Here is a 19314-nt window from a genome sequence, read left to right on the forward strand (position 1 = left end):
ACCAACTGTAAGTAAACTGTTCATCATATCACCTTGCATTTTTTTGGTTGTCTGTTCGATGTCGCCGTGGAAAAAAGAGTAGAGACGGTCAGTGAGAATAGCGTGAAGAGAGGTGCCAATGTCATAAGGCGGGAGGCAGGGGGAATCGACTGGCATTTATTTATTTATAATTAAATCGACTGTTCCGACTTTTTCTGGAGTTGTTGGGGGTCTTTCAGAAATGTGTAGGCTACAGTAGGCTACTTGAATCCGTATTTATGCCAAGCCAAATGGTTTAGGTTGTTACAGGTTGAATCATGAGAAAAACGAACTTCAAAGCTAGACAAATTCCACTACACAGGGGCGGATTTAGGAACTTTGGGGCCCTAGGCAAAGACAGGCATGGGGCCCTCTGAATTGAGAAGACAACATATAGAACAGACCCATTATACAGATACAGAAATTTTAATAGAATAGAAATTTGAGGATGTCATGTATCTTCAAGTTTGTCTATGTCACTGTAACTCGGAGGAAAGAATCTCTCTCTCATATCTATATATATATATGTGTGTGTGTGTGTGTGTGTGTGTGTGTGTGTGTGTGTGTGTGTGTGTGTGTGTGTGTGTGTGTGTGTATATAAATAAATAAAAGGTGCATGTCACAGGAAAGAGTAGTGATGTTACAAATATGACAATTGCTTAAACTACAGAACAGTAAATTATTTAATCTATAATTAACGTGGCCCTTAACATCCCCAGCTGTACACAATAACACACATTAAAGCAATGTTAATACAAAGCTGTAAAGTAGAGTGAGACGTTGATAATAACTTCCTTATGTTTTTTGAATGTATAAATTTAATTATAAAGGACTAAAACGCCTAAAACTTATGGGTGATTTTACAACATTTAAAAGCCTGAGATTTTACTGAAATTGGGGCTACTGGGGCTCACTGGCCTTAGATGTAATGAGCGAACTGGAAGTGCTGAATACATCGCTCCAAAAAAGCACCCAGACATTGGAGGGCATGGTCTCTGCAGTCTCAGTTGTCCAAGAGAGATTACGGGACAAAAGAAAGCCAGCCCACTTTGAGGCAGTCTTTAAGGAAGCAGTGGATATGGCTGAGAAGCTGTCTCTAGAGCCCATTGCTCTACCTCGAACACATAGGCCCCCAAAGAGATATTCTGGGCCAGCACCTGCACACAGGCCAGAATCTGCTGTGGAGTACCACAGAGTGGAGTTCTACAGAGTCCTTGACAAAGTAGACACACAACTTTCTTCATTTGAGGCCATTTATTGAAAAGCCATGTAAAGTACTTATTTACAAATTTGTTTTTGTATATATGTAGGCTTTGCTGTTCGTGTTTCTGTGTGTTTACAGCCTGCACTTAAAGTCAGTCCATGTTTAAATAAAACCTTTTTTTTTTTCACACGTCATGTGGCATGTTTGGTGAGTACTTGGTACCAATACATGTTATTTTCTTGCAATGATGGGCAATTAAGATTGATGGGTTGTCATAGCTGAGTAATAGCCAGTAATAGGGCTCGGGATCCATGTTGCATTGTGGGACGTCGCAGCCATACTGACTGCTACGCAAACGTAAGCATAGCTCTGACACAACGTTGTTGTTGAAAGAAGAGACAGAAGTAGAGAGAAAAAAGATGTTAAAATCCCGAAAAGGATCTGGAATTTACCGGGACACATTAAATAGAGAAGCCAGGGACCGGTATGGTGACAAAATCAGCATTGTTAATCATTTGGATCCATATAAAGTTCCAAACAATGAGTGGAGCACCGATGAGTGAGCGCCTATACTTCAAAACAGTTCCGAAGCTACACGTCCTTGGAGTCTCATGTGCAGTTCATGAATGGATGGGTTCAGGAGCTGCAGATCATAAAGCCAGCAAACAGTGGGAACACAGTAATCCGTACGAAGGTAAGCTGTGATCAGACGGGCTCTGGAACCTGCTAGTTTAGCAACTGCTAACCGCTAATGCTAACAACCACTCACGCATGTAATGTACTTTTAACTAGCTGCTATGTGTTTCAAAGGTGTAGTTAGTAACGTTAACTGCCAACCCTCCGGGTTTCTCACGTATTTGAGCCTTTTCCCGCTGCCGTTTTTATTATTTTCCCGTAAAAGATCCCAACTTTGAAGGAAAGAAACAATGAAGGCTATAAAATAAAACCGTGCATCTTTAACTTACCAGAATGAAAATGCAGGGAACACACTCTCAATGACATTGGAATACTGTGGAAAGTTATGTTCGGTCGACTTACAGCCGCGATCCAAGCTAGCCGACGACTCTTTATCTCTGACGCTTGGTCTCCATGGTTACGCCTCCAGGCAGGAAAGCGGTGGAAAGTTAACCCATTTTCTATGTTTCCATGGCGATCATGTGTTGAGCTGTTACAGCCCACAATACAGCAACGGTTTACCATGCTTAACTAATCAAGTTAAGGTGAAATTAATCAAATTAAAACACGGCTGAGAGGGAGTACAGTATTCGGTAGTCATAGGCAGTAGTCTGAGCTGCGGTAAAAGACGCATTCAACATGGCGGCGACGCGAAGTGCTTACGTCACGATGACCAAGCCCTATAGTAACTGTCCCCCACAGTTTCAAAAACCTATCTGCGCCCCTGTGTGTTCACCCATAGAGAACTTACCAAAACATAACTGCCAAAGCCAAACAGCTATTAGTAGAGACAGCAGGACAGTTTGGCAGCATTTCTCTCTTATCAAAGACAAAATTCATATTTTTTTTTTACTAATATTAAGATACATTTTTCTTACAAATGTAGACTTCAATCACTTTCTTTTTGAAGAGATCAACAATTTTCTTCCATGCATGGCAAAAATGGTTCAACTCACTGAAATTGCTTGATATGCTTGCATGGACCTACTGTAGTCTATAAGCAGGGTCTACAATAATCCAGTAACACTAAGGGCCGGATTTATCAAGATCCAATTTTGCGTGCAGTAATTTGCGCTCGCAAACTGGAATTTTGCGCGAGGGGCTGAACCATGGTTTGCGGGTGATTTAACAAGAGCGATTGCGTAACTGGTGGCAGGTGCAAAACTGTTGGAGACACCCTATTTAAATGATGGTTTTGCGCGTTTTGTGGTTTGCGGCAAAGTAGTTTGTAGTTTCTACAAACTAGTGCATTAAGAAATTTAAATCTTACAGTGATATAAAGAAAAAACTTTGGCAACCTTTATTCCCTAAGGTGGTATGTGGCTGAATTTCTACTTCACTGCAGTAAAAAAAAAAAAAAAAAAAAAAAAAAAAACAGGTGTTTTGTATTGGCCTGTAGAAAAATGCACATACCAAATGGCTCACAAGAAGTGACTGTGGATGAGATTACGCATCCCCGCAGCATTGGCATGTTGCTCCACAGGCGCAGGTGGAGAACCCCGACCCCGTCGGACAGCACTTCGGACAGCACTTCTGAAAAACGAGATTGGGAGATCCCAGCTCTCGCTGCAACCGTACGCTGGAATGACCCAGATGCAAAAAAGTGCAGTGTTGCAAGGAGTTTTGTGATATCTGGTATTGCGTGGGTCCTCCTTGTGGCTGGCTCCAAATCCATTCGGTTCCCCCAACAGCTTCAAAATGGCAATGCTGGATAAACGACATGTTTTGATGATCGTTTCCTCGTTCATTCCAAAAATATTCACACGGAGTGAAAAAATGCGTTCTCTGCGTCTCCTTGCTTCATTTCGATGTCTCCTTCTTGCGACAATAACCGCTGCCATGTGTGCGCAATTACGCATACAGACCATTTGCACCTTCTTTTGAAACGTGTTAAATATAGAGTCAGATACCGTTAGCAAAATTGTTTTTAGGTTTGATAAATCACTTTGCGAGTGCTAAATTAATATATTTACATGTTCTCCTCCCACAAGACGCACTTTTGCGTGTACACGCCCCATATTGCATATTCATTGCAGAAAAAGTACTAAATGGATAAGAGGCGCTATTTAGCACGTTTTAAAGACCAAATCCTTTTAGCACACTGTTGATAGATCAGTTTGTACATTTTTTAGCGTGCGCAGTGAAATAGCTCACGTTTTAATACACGCAAACCTTTGATAGATCCGGCCCTAAGTGTTTTAGGGAGACCCTTCCAGAAGTGTAATGGCCAACTCCTATTCCCTAAACAAATTTAAATGTGTGTTTGGGAACAATGTCAAGTTGTGATCCAATTGTGTTATAATTTTCAACCACTTTGGATAGAGGTCAGGTTTTTTTTAATTTAGTGAAGGTCCTAGTGTCATTATTCAACCCACTATGTGCAATACAAAAGTAAAAAAGAATATCCCCACAGGATGCTACTGTGATCACCCTGCTTTACAGATGCTGCAGCCCTCTTGGAATTAAAATCCTCACCTGAATTATTTTCTTTGTATTTAAAAAGTCTATTTTTAATCTTTACTGTCCATGCACATTTTATGTGGATGCTGTTCACCTCACATTTTTTAACAAAAAATAAACTGGAGAAAAATAAATAAATAACTGAAATGACTCCAAAGGATTTTCCAAACATGTGATTCTACATTTTCCCTTCTGCTGTAACACGACCTTAGAATGTTCCATTAATTAATTTTTTGGTTATAGATCTTTCCTTTTAATCCTGTCAAAGACAAGCTTTTTATGTTTGCAAAGAGCTGCACTCTGTGGTCATCACAAGATCCTACACCTTATCAGGTTAAGACATTAAAGACAGTTATGAACAAATGTACCTGGTTTAATATATCTGGATTTGACATCCAGTTTTGTGTAACTATTTGTTGTTTTCCATAAAAGTAGTTTGTTGAGTAACAGTTAGTCTTTAAAATAAATATTTGAAAGCTCCAAATTAGCAGGATTAATGCCCTTAAATTAACAGTACATCTGTTTAAAGCTGTAAATTCAGTCTCTTACTTTAAATTTCGAGAAGATAGTAGTTTAATAGTGCTGCTAGAAACTCTGTAAAACTAAGCTAACCTGTATTGTAAAATAAAAGATAATAGATATAAAAAAAACTAATAGAGTGAGCTTTATGTTTTCATTCTGGGTGGGAAGCAATGACTTCATGTCATCTTCTGGCTGGTTCTTTGGAAATTGTTTGCTAATCCTTTCACTATGTGTATGTATGTTGACAGGGCCCGGCTCGAAGCTTTCTCTGACAACAGCGGGAAGCTGCAGCTCTCCCTGCAGGAGATCATAGAATGGCTGACAGCCAAGGATGAGGAGCTATCGGAGCAGCTGCCCATAGGAGGTGACGTGGGGGCCGTCCAGCACCAGAGAGAGTTCCATCAGGTAAGGTGTACAGCAGTATGTTTTTAATACATTCAGAAATAAATCACACTTGACTGTTTGTTACTTTGTAAAAAATGAGCATTAAACAGGTGACAAAAAGTCATCTTACTGACTGTTTTTAAATCCTGCATACATATTTTTGTAAAAAGAATGTGTAAAAGAGCTGAAGTTTGAAACAATTGGACTTTCTGTGGTCTAAGCAGTCAGTGTGAAAGTTAGACTACTGTTTACTAACTATTGTTAATGGAAACTTTTTGCTTCTTTGTGACAGCTAACCTACATCCACTTTAACATGTTTTCACTATCACTATCAAATCTCACATACAGCAAAACATATGAGCTTTAATTATTTTTGCAGAAGGTTTGTTATCTACAACCACAAAGAATGCTTTGAGTTAACAGATGGAGAGACTACTCCTACAGCTTGTGGGAGATAACCAAGAGTCACATTTAATGTCCAGTCCCAGTCAATATTAGATAGGTGCTCAATTTATACTTTTTTTCTGACCTTGATACCTCTGGTCACCTTAAGACTCAGTTAGAGGCTGAGATTGCCCGATGATAGGAAAACATTACAGTGTAATGCCTCTTTGTTCGGTTTAAAGATTAGCAAAACTCTTAAATACTAAAAATCCATAGCATTTTGCTTAGCATTTTCTTATAACTTGTAAGTAAATTCTCCCACATTCAAACTGTCTGCAATATTAATTCACGTTTTGATGTGAATTATGCTGTATTATTATGCTGTAATAACATAATTTCTCTCTGTACTTCCCTTATTTTCCCTCTCATTATTGTTTTCATAGCCAATAAAACAAAAAAGAGCAATTTGGACTTCCACAATTCTGTTACCTTCAGCCACATTCATACAAGCAGGTAATTGATTATTAATATCTGTTGGAAATTAATACAATTTTCATTAGTAAGGATTATCGAAACCATAGTCAGAGGCCCTTTGGACATATGTGAGTTTATTTTCAAGGTTTATTACAAATTTCTCCAAATATGATGATTATATGCTGGCCCACTGCCTATATAAAAATCTGTTTCCTGGGATAGATGATACTAATTCATACTTGAAAAAAAAAAAATGAAAGGTAGTAATTTAAATGTAAAGTATGTTTACCACATGGATGGTTATATTGTAAAAAAGAAATAAAGCGAGTTTAATTTTTTTTTTTACAATTATTTTGTTGTTCTTACTTTTTCTTACTTACATATACATTTAACTACCTTTACATATTTATATAAAGCAATAAAATCAGGCAACTTCAAGGTCTACAACATTTTGAAGCAACTCATTTTTAAAGCTTCACCTCTACTGCATGACTCAATCACTTTAGCTACTGTATCCTTTTTTATTTTCTACTAAACTTATTCATCACTGCTACTGTGACAACCATAACATGTCAACACCTGCACCTTTGTGTATACAATATTATTTTGATTCTGATATAAATGCCTACTTTTTAGGAAGATTCTAAAGTCATTATATAAAGAGGAGAAGCACAATGGAAACAGGATTGTTAAGGAGAAGATTCCCATTGAGATGAGCCATGTTCACTTAGCTCACATGATTGCAGATGCATATAGTGCAGTACACCAACTACCTATCTCATCTACAACATCCTTTGTAGACAAGGCCTCTCCTATGACTGGAGCTGGATGAAAATGGGGTTAAAATATATAACCAAACTGTACATGCATTAATCCACCCAACTTTACAGTGTTTACTCTCAGCTCCAGACATGATATATTTTAGGATGTTGTTGGGTCCACAGGGTTGTGTGCTGAGCTGCGTTAGGGTTTCTTACCTTTTTCCTCCTCAGCCCTGGTGAGCCTCCAGCTGGTTCCCATTGGATGCAATCAAGGAGCAGTATTTAGAGGTTGGGATTGAAAGCTAAAATGTATCAATGACCTAAATGAAAAGAGAAAGAGAAGACAGAAGGCTTTTAGAAATCATAATTACTTAATGGTACCTTATAGTACTTTGAAAACATTGTTCATGCTGTTTAGGATTTCTTTATTCTAACAAACATTTAACAGCATAGATGTGTTTTAAGAATGTCAGATACTTACATTACAAAATACAGATTACAGTAATAGAAAATAATGAGCTTTTAATGCTGTCTGACTGTGGTGACAAAAACAAAATTATGACTGAAATTTTTGCATAATTTAGACTTAGACTTAGTCATTTTGTTTACACAAGTGTAAAACAAAAACAAATTTCGTTTGGAACAGCTCTCTGGGGGATCTCTTTTTTTTTTTTTAAAGCAGCCTTGAAAAATAGAAAAAAAAAATCTATATATATATATATATATATAAACAGTAATATAAACATATGACGCAAAATTTACAGTCCTAACATTTTTTTTTTTTACAAAAATGATGTGTCTGATTTATGATAAGAATATAAAATAATACAAAGTAGAAGGTTGTTTTAGTACAATGCTATACAGCCAATACATTGGGATATAGTAATATAACTAGATTCTGGAATTTAACATACTTTTTTTTTTTTTGTATCCAACTTCCCAAGAATTGGCTAATTTAACACAAAAATAAACAGCAAAGAAATAGCCAGTTAACGTCCTGTTCAGGGGTCAGTGATCCAGAAATGGAGATACATCACTGTGAAATATGTAAGCCTTCAAAAAAAAAAAAAAAAAGGCAGATCTCCCCAGCTGAGGTACAAATCATCTCCCCAAAATGCTCCCACTGTAGTTGATGCACTCATGTATTTATCTCTCATTTCCTTTTTTAACATCTTATATATCGTGTGTTGTTGATTTGAGTGTATGAATCTATTTTAAATAATAATCTACAGATGGTTTGCTGAATCAAAGGCCAACCATATCTTCTAATGAGAATCTGTGTAACAAACCATCTGGCACTCCAGATTTATCAAAAACACCTGTTGGAAGTGTGCTAGCTATTCTCATTTAATTATATTCATACTGACCATATGTGAAGTCAGAACCTGGACTCTTTTAAAAAGCAACCCACCATACTGTTAGAAATCTTCAATGAAATTTCAGTTATTCTTTCACACAAAAAGCTTTCACATATGGTGATGAGGCCTCTTCGTGGGACAGCTGCAGGAATCCCAAATGTCTTGAAAAAGATTTAATTGACAGTGTATATAGAGCTGTGTGCTCTGCGCAAAGGGGGAGTTATAAACCTGCTATAGAAACACAGAGCAGGCAGAGGGATACTTGCATTAGCATACCGCAAATGGAAAAATCTATACATGGATCAGAAAATAAGAAGCATTGATTATTTCAACTCATATTTAAGATTGCGTATTATAGAATTATTGGATCTATTATTTTTCCATGTTCAGGTTAATCATATCCGTGGTGAATGATACTTTTCATAAGACAAATGCTCCCCTTCAGGATAAAACTAATGCTAATTGACAAACTATTTGACTTTGCACTACCTTTCCCCTCCTCCTTTCCCCCTCCTCCCTCAGACGTTTCCAAGTTGTTATTTTTTTTGTAGAAAGCAGAAAGCTTACATGTACTGGCAAAAGATGTGTAACTCCTTTTTTTTTTTTTTTTACAGTGTCCTGTCTGGCAATGTGGCAATAAGAACAATTGTCTTGATGCCAATAAGAGAGCCCAACAGATTTTACTTTCACAAGTAGAGCAGTACGGCTATAGCCATAGTGATCCGCTTGATTTATGCATATAAATTGCATTATTATAATTATGCAGGGAGTTTTACAGATTTTATGGACACTGCAATGTAAGTAGAAGAGTAAAGGAAAAACAGAAAAAAAGGAGAAAAGACGAAAGAATGAAGAGATAAAAGGGAGATAACAACAAAACATCTTTTGTCTGCTTCTTCCCCTGCAAAGAGATTTAAAAAGAACAGCACAACCAACGGATATATTATAAGAGATACAATAAAGTAACACCTTTATTCTATCGCTGAAGTAACTGTTTTCTTACATCACTTACTGTAAACTGCGGGCTAAGCTTCTGCATTGTAAAATCAGCATATTGATTAGCAGGACTGTCTAAAAATCAGCACAAATGTAACAACTTATTGAGGTTGTTGGGTCTTACAGCTGCTGGAGGAAGGATCTGTGATAATGCTCCCTGGTGTATTTAAGGTGCAGCAGTCTATTGCTGAAGGAGCTCTCCAGTTCAGCATTACATTCATGCATGGGGTGGTAGACATTATCCATCAGAGATGTACATTTAGTTAGGATGCTTTTGTTTCTCACCTCCTGCACTGAGTCCAGAGGGCATCCAATCACAGAGCTGGCCTTCCTGATAGCTTTTCCAGCCGCTTTCTCTCAGCTACAGATAAGCCACTGCTCCAACAGACACTCCATAGAGGATGGCTGATGCCACAACAGTCATAAAAGGTCTTTAGGATCGCCCCCTGTTCTCCAAAAGACCTGAGTCTCCTCAGCAGCAAGAATCTGCTTTGACCTTTGTTATACAGAGCGTCAGTGTTGTGCGTCCAGTCCAGTTTGTTATTCAGGTGAACATCTAGGTACTTATCCACTATCTTAATGTCCCTTCCCTGGATTTTAACTGGTGACAGTGGGGTGGCTCTGCTTCTGCGAAAGTCCACCAGTAGCTCCTTGATTTTCCTTGCATTAATAAGAAGGTGGTTCTGCTGGCACCCGACCACAAGGTTATGGGTCCAGTGTTGTTACTTTGAGTCTTCCCCACCTGTGATGAGGCCTACTATGGCAGAATATTCAGAGAACCAAATGGCAAAGCTCTCAGCTTACCTTTTTTATCTGCATTCCTGTTCTCACCTATAGTTATAAAATTTTGGTCTCAACCGAAGAAATGAGATTGAAGCAGGTGACTTGAGCCTGCTGTGAAGGGTGGCAGAACACCAACTTAGTCATTATGCAACAAGCTCAGCCTTTCAGAAGGGGCTCAAGGCTCTTCCTCTACATCAAGAGGGGTAAGCTAAGGGGCATTGGACTCTGGACGACCCCTGGACACCTTCCCACTGAGGTTTTTCAGACACACCCCACCAGAAGAAGGCTTGATGAAATAAATGTTCCCCTTTTTAAAACCATTAATTATTTCAGAATTTAGGAATACTTTAAGTCAGTTGTAAAAAGTTTCTTGTAAATAACAGAAAAAGCTGTATCATGATGTTAAAAATGTAATATTTGACTACTGGCCTATAAAGAATAGAGCAGTAAATGGTAGTAATGTCTGCACAATGAGAAAAGTATCATTTGCTATCTGAGCGGTGTGGTAAACTTGTCAGACATATTTCTCGATTGGACAAAGAACAGACTAAAGATGGTGATTTATAGATTCTTTTTGAAGTAGTTTCTGAGAAAGTATAACAACTGTCAAACTTTTCCATGATTATTGGGGCAGGTGTTTTTGTTACCTCTAAATAACAAACCTGAAAACTCTTGTCACCAAATCACTCTCTGTATGTCTTCTGCCTTGCCTAATCTGTGCCTTTTCTCTTATATGGAGAGTTCAGCTGTTTGCTGTGTAATGCCTGTTGGCCTCATCTCTGCTGAGTGTCACCCTCATCATGTCATAGTGACGACTGTCACAGGTGTCCTGTTTGCCAGCTTGGCTGAAATTCGAGCAGTTTCCAAAAGTTTGTAGTTTTTCAGTCCTTTGATGCACTTGCCTTGAGTATGATTTTTTTTTTTTTTTTTTTTTTTTTTTACTTATTGGCACCATCTTTGTCTTCTGTCACATTGTGTTTTCTATACTTTTTAATCATCTCATGGTTGTCCTGTTTTGCAATGCCTGAGAATATTTTTCAAAAGAGGATTGCATCTTGGCAGGGTTTTTCCTTCCATGATAACATGATGTGATCTTAAAAAGATAATATTGGTTCATTTTTTAGTCAGTCGATTTCCTGAAGTACATGTAAGCTAAATTAATTACAGCAAATCCATCAAAATAAAGATTGCAAAGTGTTCATGATCATAGGTACAAAACGAATAGTTGTGGTGCATAAAAAATAGCAAAGCGGAATATAATGATAGTAAAAACATGTTAAAGTGGATGTAGGTTAAGTTGTATGAGTTTTCTAATTTAAGTAAGAAACAGAAAATTTAGATGCTTAATATTCTACAAAATATTGTAAACATACAAAAAAACTGCTAAATATAAATAAATAAATAAATAGATAGATAGATAGATAGATAGATAGATAGATAGATAGATAGATAGATAGATAGATAGATAGATAGATAGATAGATAGATAGATAGATAGAACAACTGCTGCAAACCTGGACATAGACAACTGTTATTAGAGCTTATATATAAACCATTGTGAAAATAAATGAGCTGATAAAAAAACCCAAATTCTTCCACCTATCTTAAAACCCCAGATATTTATCTCTCTAGCAAAACCCTTACAGGGAACATTGATAAATTGAGGATAAAGTTATCTTATTTTGAAAATTAATATGTTGAGTTCCTCTCCCAAGTCTTGCTTTTCTTCTTAAAAATACCTGAAGTCCAGATTTAAGTCCATATTTAACCAAGTTTTTATAAATAAAGAAAAAAGAAAATATAAATAAAATAGCATTCATATTCCAAAAACTTTTCTTGTCTTCTGTTTTTTCAAAGGACAAAAGTCTCTTAATTCTTAATTTCATTTTTTATATTAGACTGTATATGAAGATTTTTTAAAAGCACATAAATGTTATTTTACCAATTTAATTTTACTTATTTGAGGCTCTTTTTTAAATGAATTTTGCCGTTAAAAATCAGAAACATGATAACGTTGCCTCCTTTCCAATGTCCATACCATCTCTAAATGGAGATAACTGTAACAGGTGAAGTTGGAGCTATAGTTCCTAAACTGACTCTAAACAAAGCACTAAAACAAGAATCAGCTTCGAGTCTAGGAACTCCAAATCTTCTGTTCCATTTTTCAGTTTAACTACTATTTATAATCCATGTTGTTTCTGCTTCTTGTGTTTTTAGTCGCAACAAAAATTTATCTTGTTGCTTTTTCAACAAAGCAACAAGAGAAATTCCCTCAGAGTTTTCTATGGAGAATGAAACATTTTTAAAGAAATGTGAATTATTGATTGTAAGTAGATTTATTCTGCAGTCTCTGTGTACATCTGGTTTGTACTGTAATTCTATTTTGTACTAACATACGTGCAACAATATTAGTTTGGAATACCATGTACGGGTTGTGTTTTCTGGCAGTGGCATGGATGTATAGATCTGGCTTTTGAGACAAATGAACGTTCCTCCAGTGGAGAGATTTCATCTATGTAGCATTTTCTGCCTTGTGTGAAATAGTAAAATGAGATAAAAATGTATCACACATTGAGAGGAAGCATCAAGAGGGAGCAAAAATTAATGCCATCAACACGTTTAAACTTAGTCAATGAAGCTATTTCATCCCCCTGACTTCTCTCCATTTCATGCATAATGTATCTTAATCTGATCTGAAGGCTCCTCTGTTAATGTTCCTCCAACCAAAGATGAAGCCTGTGAGTGTAAAATTTTGGTGGAATTAAAGTTTTAACATGACAGCTGGCTCTGAAAATCCATGGCTCAGCTTCTCTTTTGCATAGCAAAGCAGCTAAATAGAGAGGGAAAGAATAGAGAGCTGGAGAGGACTCAGAAAGGGGTAGGGAGTGAAGAGGTTGAAGTGAGTAGAAGTGGAGAAAGACAGGCAGGTTTGCTCCATGACTGTTGCACTGGGAGTTTTATCTCACGCCCCAGCTTTCGGTCGTCACATGCTTTTGCTTGTTTGCTCATTGGCAGCCGGTGTTTGTCAATGCTTTGGTATAGCTCTACTTCCTGGGCGTTAATAGGGCCTGTTGGGCTCTTGTTTAAAGCCTTTGAATTAGTGTCACAGTTGAGGTTAACAATTCAAACTAGTGATGTAGATTTTCTCTTTTTTTTGCTTGAATTGTAATCTCTTTATACCGTAAGAGGATTCAACATGCTGGCTCCGCCTAAAGAAATTACTGTGAAAAGAGGAAATATCCCTAGTGCTTAGTCTTGCACCTGCAGTGAGTGTTTTGTAAAGAACAAAGATTAGTGTGGACAGATGGAGAAAGTTGACACAATGACTTTTTACTAAGCTTAAGGGGATGCTCTGGGTTAAGGGAATTGCAAAAAGGTTGAGGCATAAGTGTGTGTTCTCCGACGATAAGCTGCTACTCTGTGATTTGCACAGTAAGTACTGTTAGCTTTCAAGCTTTGGGCCTCTAGGCTGACTGTTTCTCCATGTACAGCGGCTTGATGATTTACACTCTCTATAGGTATAGTTTTGGTTGTTCATAAGCAGACACAACTGTTTGGTTTTGCAGGTTCTCTTTTAAGGAAGACAGATTATTTTTTTTGGCACAAGCTGACATTTTACCAATGTTTCAATAAACTGTGACATGCTTTTGTCAAAATACAACCTGATTAAATGGTCAAATCCCTTTCATAAAGTATCTTTAGCACTACTTTCCCCTGCAGCAGGATTTAGGGAGGTAAGTAACACACAACACAACACTTGCCCTTGAATTTAACTGATTGTGGTGGATTTAGGTGGTTGTTCAAACACAAATCCTTTAAAGTAATCCTGTGGGATAAAACCTGAAAGGATGCATATTTCCTGAATACAGTCCATCACTTACTTAAAAATGTCTTCAAACATTGCATGCTACCCATTCACTTCAACTCACTCTTCTTTATATGGAGAAGTCAAGAATGAATTGGTGCCTTAAGCCTGAAATCTGAATGCAGACTTTATTTCTCTCTTAGACCTCATTTGATGCAACTCAGATGGGTTGTTTTATTTCAAAAGCTGTTATATACATTTTTACACAAAAATAAATAATTTATTAGGCAAGTAAATATCATGTTTCCTGGAAGCTTTAGAGTCACGAGAGATTCACAAGTTAATTGTTCTGAGATATAATTACTTCTCTCCTGGTTATAAAAGTAATTACGAAAGCAGCTAAATAGTTGTTGGTGGAAGCATTTATTATGTCTGCTACTGTATTCAAAGCTGCTAACTCCTCTCCTATTTGCTGTGTTTGTATCCACTAACAAGGCTGATGCTGTACCTCAATGAAATCTGCATTTCATTTAACCGAGTTAGCTGATAAAAATATGTCAACACATGCAAAGGAAAAGATATGTTGTTACTTTGGTCACGGTTACATGAACACTAATCAGGAAGGAAAAAGCTCTTAAAATACTCTTAGTATGAAGACACAGATTAGAGCCTGACTGTGTAATTAGTAGAGTTTTTGAAACCTTCCTTAAATTAACTAAATTGAGGACAGATTTTTGCCCTCTTCCTTGAAAATATAATTTCTTTAAAGACATTCTAGCACCCTGTTTTAAGAATGGGTGATCACAATAATTAAAGGATGTTGAATGTTTTTTTAAATAGATTTACTAATTGCTAAAACGACGTGTAGACGTGGTGTTTAAAAGAGTGAAAAACTATTTTTAATATTCTCGAAATAAAAAAATCTAAAAATACAAATTGATTAAATGATCATTTCAGCTTTTTTCAAGCAGTGTTGTTTTCCTGTTGTGCTTTTGAAAACAAGCCATGAGTGATAAGTGATAAAGAGTAATTATGCACAATTTGTTCCACAAAATGATTTTTCCAATCAGTTTCTCATTTGATATATTTGATGGTATTTTTTCATTCAAAGACAAAGTTCAGCTTTGCTTTCATGAGTCATCCTTCTTCAAATATTACCCCACCCCTCCCCAACCCCCACCCCCCACAGGCATTTATGGAGGATGTCAAATCTCGTGGGCCCTTCATCTACTCGGTTTTGGAGTCTGCCCAGGCGTTTCTGGCTCAGCACCCCTTCCAGGAGCCTGAGGAGACCCTGACCGACGGAAAAGGTCTGCTCCCTCAATATTAGGTGCCAAATGCTGCGCCAGCTAAAATGTCACACTTATTTTTCCCCTCAGAGTTCATTTGATTAGGCTCCTTGCAGGTGAAATCCTCCATTAATTGTTAGTAGCACTGATCTGTACTCTGGCATTATACCAAGTTTAGGGAAAGAGTCCAGTTTGGGACCAATTAGCTCCAGTTTATCAGCTCTACTGTACCATCTGCTTAGATCAATAATACAGTGTGCTAGGCTATTTTCTCTCTCCTTTTCATTTTTCTCTCCTTACCCATCTGTCTGTTTTTCTTAAACTTCTCCCATTCAACTCTTGATCACAATTTTTTGCACCAATCAGGAGGAAACTAATTTCTCTATTTTTCAGATTTGTTATAGATGTTTAGTGCTTCAATAAAGTCATTTTCCTTTCCACTTTGTCTACAGAAGTGTCTCCACGGCGGCGGATTTTGAATGTGAGCCGATCTGTGTGGAAGCAGGCGAATGTGGCCAGCGACTTGTGGGAAAAACTAACAGCTCGCTGTGTGGACCGCCACAGGTCAGAGACTTTTTTATTTTTGTACTTTATAGATATTACCAAGGTATAGTAATTAAACTTCAATCAGCTTCTCTACTTCATTACCATAAAATGATAAACTATTATATTCAAATAAATTAAAAGAATGTTAACAGTAAGCACAGTTTTTCTTAATAATAATTTCAAATAGGTTTTTTGTGATTACTTTTCATGGGCGTTTCACCTCAATCAGAAGTATTTTGCTGCTGCTTACTCATAAAAGCATTACAGTTATAGGCATAAAATCCTGGAAATGGGTATTTGCATATTCTTACAGATTTCCACTGAAACTAAACGTTTCAGATTTTTCAGCTCATTTTACTATCAAACAAAACATTTGAAATAATTTGTTATCTTAAAAAAGTATCCAAACCAACCAAGGTATTATGTAAAAGAATAACCTCCCTAATTCATGCTAAATCATGAATGAGTGGTTATTAACCTCCTTTTTTGGAAAGCAAAGCTTAATTTTGCTTTCTGCCTCAGAAAGCGAAAGATTGATAGTCAGTCTGACAAAATAAGCAGCCTCACCTTGCTACACTCTCACAGCACGTTATAGTTGCTCATTATTCCTCTTAGCCACCTACAGTACCCACACTCCCTACTCTATAACAGAAGAACATTACCTTCTGCACTTTATATCTGTAAATACTGTTGATGATATCTTTATTCAACTGGTCTATAAATATCCTGCATGGCTTCTTTATACTTGTTCTTTATGCTGTAAATTAAACTCCCTGCAGCATTACATTGTGTATACACTGTTGCCATAGCGTTTATCACTGTTTGTTCTTAACATTGGATTCTGTCTTAGATTTTCTGGATAGTGATTCATCTAAATGACAATTGAATGGTTCAAATGTTATCTATGATTTATCTAATGCATAAACAGTTTTAAACCATCCATCCATCCATCCATCCATCCATCCATCCATCCATCCATCCATCCATCCATCCATCCATCCATCCATGGATGGAAAGAAAAGAAAAGTATCCTGATTACCTAATTGTATATTTCAACAAAACCTGCAGGCACATGGAGAGAACACTGGAGCACCTCTTGCAGATCCAGGCAGCCATGGAGGAGCTTGCAGGGGCCCTAGAGCAGGCAGAGGGTGTGAGAGATGCCTGGGAGCCTGTTGGTGACCTCTTTATAGACTCTCTGCAGGACCACATTGATGCCACCAAGGTGGACACACACTGGAAACAGCGACACAAAGCACAAACTCTTGTAACACTCAAACTATTCAACATAACTAACCCAATGTAAATCTGTTTTTCCTGTAGATTGTTGTTTTTTTTCTTAATGCCCCAAAAGTGTCCACATCGTTAAGCTTTTTTAAGTTACAAATCTTGAAAAACAAGATTTTTAAATCAGTTTTCTTAAAAAAAAAAAAAAAGTTGAACCCTGATCTCCCACATCAGGATGCAAGATTTGTATCACCCAATGCAGCTTCAAAATGATTGTTTGCCTGCAAAAATAATCCTGTTGTAGCTATGATCTGACAGACAATGACAAAGACATGCCAGTTTAAAATGATGCTGCAAGCAGCACGGGTTACGATCCTTCTCTGAACAGAGGTTGTTAAACAAATGACAGGTCATTGGTTTAGTCATTATGGAGTGCCGAGTGGTGCTGCCGCCTATAATTGCGTTGCACTGTTCATTATAACTGAGGACTCTTCACAAAAATCATGTCGCTGTTTGGACACCCTGTCACAGCCAGCACATGTTCGGGCACAGTCTTTAGGGAAGGCTTGTCAGCTTGCCCGTCTGCATGTCTCAGCTCTTCCTCACTCTGACACTTGTAGATGCCCATATACATGAACCAACTATAGGATGTAGAAATCAACCTATGGTCATAGGTGACATATTTGAATGACTCTTTTTGACTTCCTTAAAAGCTGTTGCATAATTTACTGAAATATCTGTAGATTTTTTTGTTAAAAAATCTTTTATCTACACATATAAAACAGTATTGTTATTATATTTAATGGTATTGTATTTAACTTTTCTGCATCTTCAGAGGATTAATGTGGATTTTTTGTGGAGTTTTTTTTCTGTGCTTCAACTAATTTTAACTTACATAGTAAAATATATCCAGATAAAAACAAATAGCTTGTTCTGTTGATCTTCAATACTTGAGTATGTTGTATTCTGTTTTCATTTTAACCCCAAATATTTATCCTTCTTATTTACTACCCATATTTGCATATACTAGGGGTAGTCAATATCATTACTCATTCTTTTGCTTCAGTTTTCAAATGTAAGCATACTGCTGCTGTCAAAAAGTTTGTCTAACAGAGATTAAAGCTTGCTGAGTAAAAAAAAAAAAAAGATTTTCTTTGATCAGCTGAGTGGAGGTGTCTCAAAGTTTCTGACATTTGTATTAATAAATCTTAAGGTTTCATCTGCTCCTATGTTCAATATCTGTGCTCTTCTCTCTCTGTCTCTTTTCTCTGTTGTGCTCCTGCAGTTATTTAAGGAGGAACTCTCGCAGGTGAAGGAGGGCATGAAGCAGGTCAATGAGTTAGCCCACCAACTGGCAATCTCGGATGTCCATTTGTCTATGGAAAATGCTCGTGCTCTGGAGCATCTCAACAGCAGGTGGAAAGTGCTTCAGGTAGAGTTTATTGGCAGGTTTGTGCTTCATGATTGATGCTGCCAGCAATAATTTACCCTGAAGTAATCAAAGAATCCAAAAGTGTAAATACAAGTGTAATATACAAGGTTATAGAGGATTCTATCCAAGTAGAAAGAAAAAAATCTTTCATGTCAATAAGTTACATCATTTGTTGTGGTCAATTTTCCTCTTGCTTTCATTTAAAGAGAAGTCTCTGTCGGAATCAGTGTTTTTGACCAAATCTCAACGCCCTGAGGGGAATTTGCAAAAGCAGTGCAGTCTGCTTCATTTTTGCAGAGGTTTTTCATGTGCTCTGTTTTAGAATCCTTTAATCTCCACACAGGATTGCAGATAAATAGTCCATCATGTACTAAAAAGGCAAGCAGTTTGCATTGTGTGGTTGGTGCCTCCACTTCAGCCAACAGGTAGAGATGTGATCTAAAGCAAATATTCCTAGAACTAGTTCAGTCCGTGCCCAGAGGATAACGTCGGTTCCAGCTGGTAGGCTACCAACGAGATACGGCACGCTCTGCCCAGAGCGTCCCAGGCACTGATCCCTCGGAGGTCGGAGGAGAGGCAGGAGATCAGAACCGAGCACACGAAGGATGACAGGATAACCCAGAGGGTGAAGCCAAAGCTGGTGTCGAAGACATGCTCGGTAGTTAGAGCCAGGAGATCAGAGGTCAAAAGAGGTGCCCAAGGGAAATCCAGAACGGTGTCGGGGAATAGTTCCAGGTTTGGTAAACAGGTAGAATCGAGCAGGAGTCTGATGACAGGTCAGGCAAACTGAATGAGGACGGGCAGGCTCAGAGGTCCAAAGGCAGAACGGGTCAGCATCAGGCAATCAGAAAACACAGGAACGCTAAAGAATTCTCACCAAAGGCTCAAATAATCTGACTCTGCTGACTAGCCTGTAGGCTAGATAAATAAAGGCTGAAGCAGGTGGATCAGATGAGTGCTAATGAGAACTGGGTGGAGATAAGCAGGTGAATGAATT

The 19314-nt window shown here is 37.5% G+C and overlaps 1 protein-coding gene across 2 annotated transcripts in view; it reads left to right on the top strand.

Annotated features, from left to right (window-relative positions):
- drp2 (dystrophin related protein 2) overlaps positions 1-19314 on the top strand; it is a 143536-nt gene that overhangs the window by 52692 nt on the left and 71530 nt on the right. For both annotated transcript variants that reach the window (XM_038289496.1, XM_038289497.1), the window contains exons 3-7: positions 5128-5284; positions 15013-15133; positions 15565-15676; positions 16727-16883; positions 18171-18317. In XM_038289496.1, coding sequence (XP_038145424.1) covers positions 5128-5284; positions 15013-15133; positions 15565-15676; positions 16727-16883; positions 18171-18317 — 694 coding nt within the window. The remainder of the gene's footprint in view (positions 1-5127; positions 5285-15012; positions 15134-15564; positions 15677-16726; positions 16884-18170; positions 18318-19314) is intronic.

The sequence above is a fragment of the Cyprinodon tularosa genome, unplaced genomic scaffold (genome assembly GCF_016077235.1).
Source record: "Cyprinodon tularosa strain WSP-4 unplaced genomic scaffold, ASM1607723v1 ctg27, whole genome shotgun sequence".
Lineage (NCBI taxonomy): Eukaryota > Metazoa > Chordata > Actinopteri > Cyprinodontiformes > Cyprinodontidae > Cyprinodon > Cyprinodon tularosa.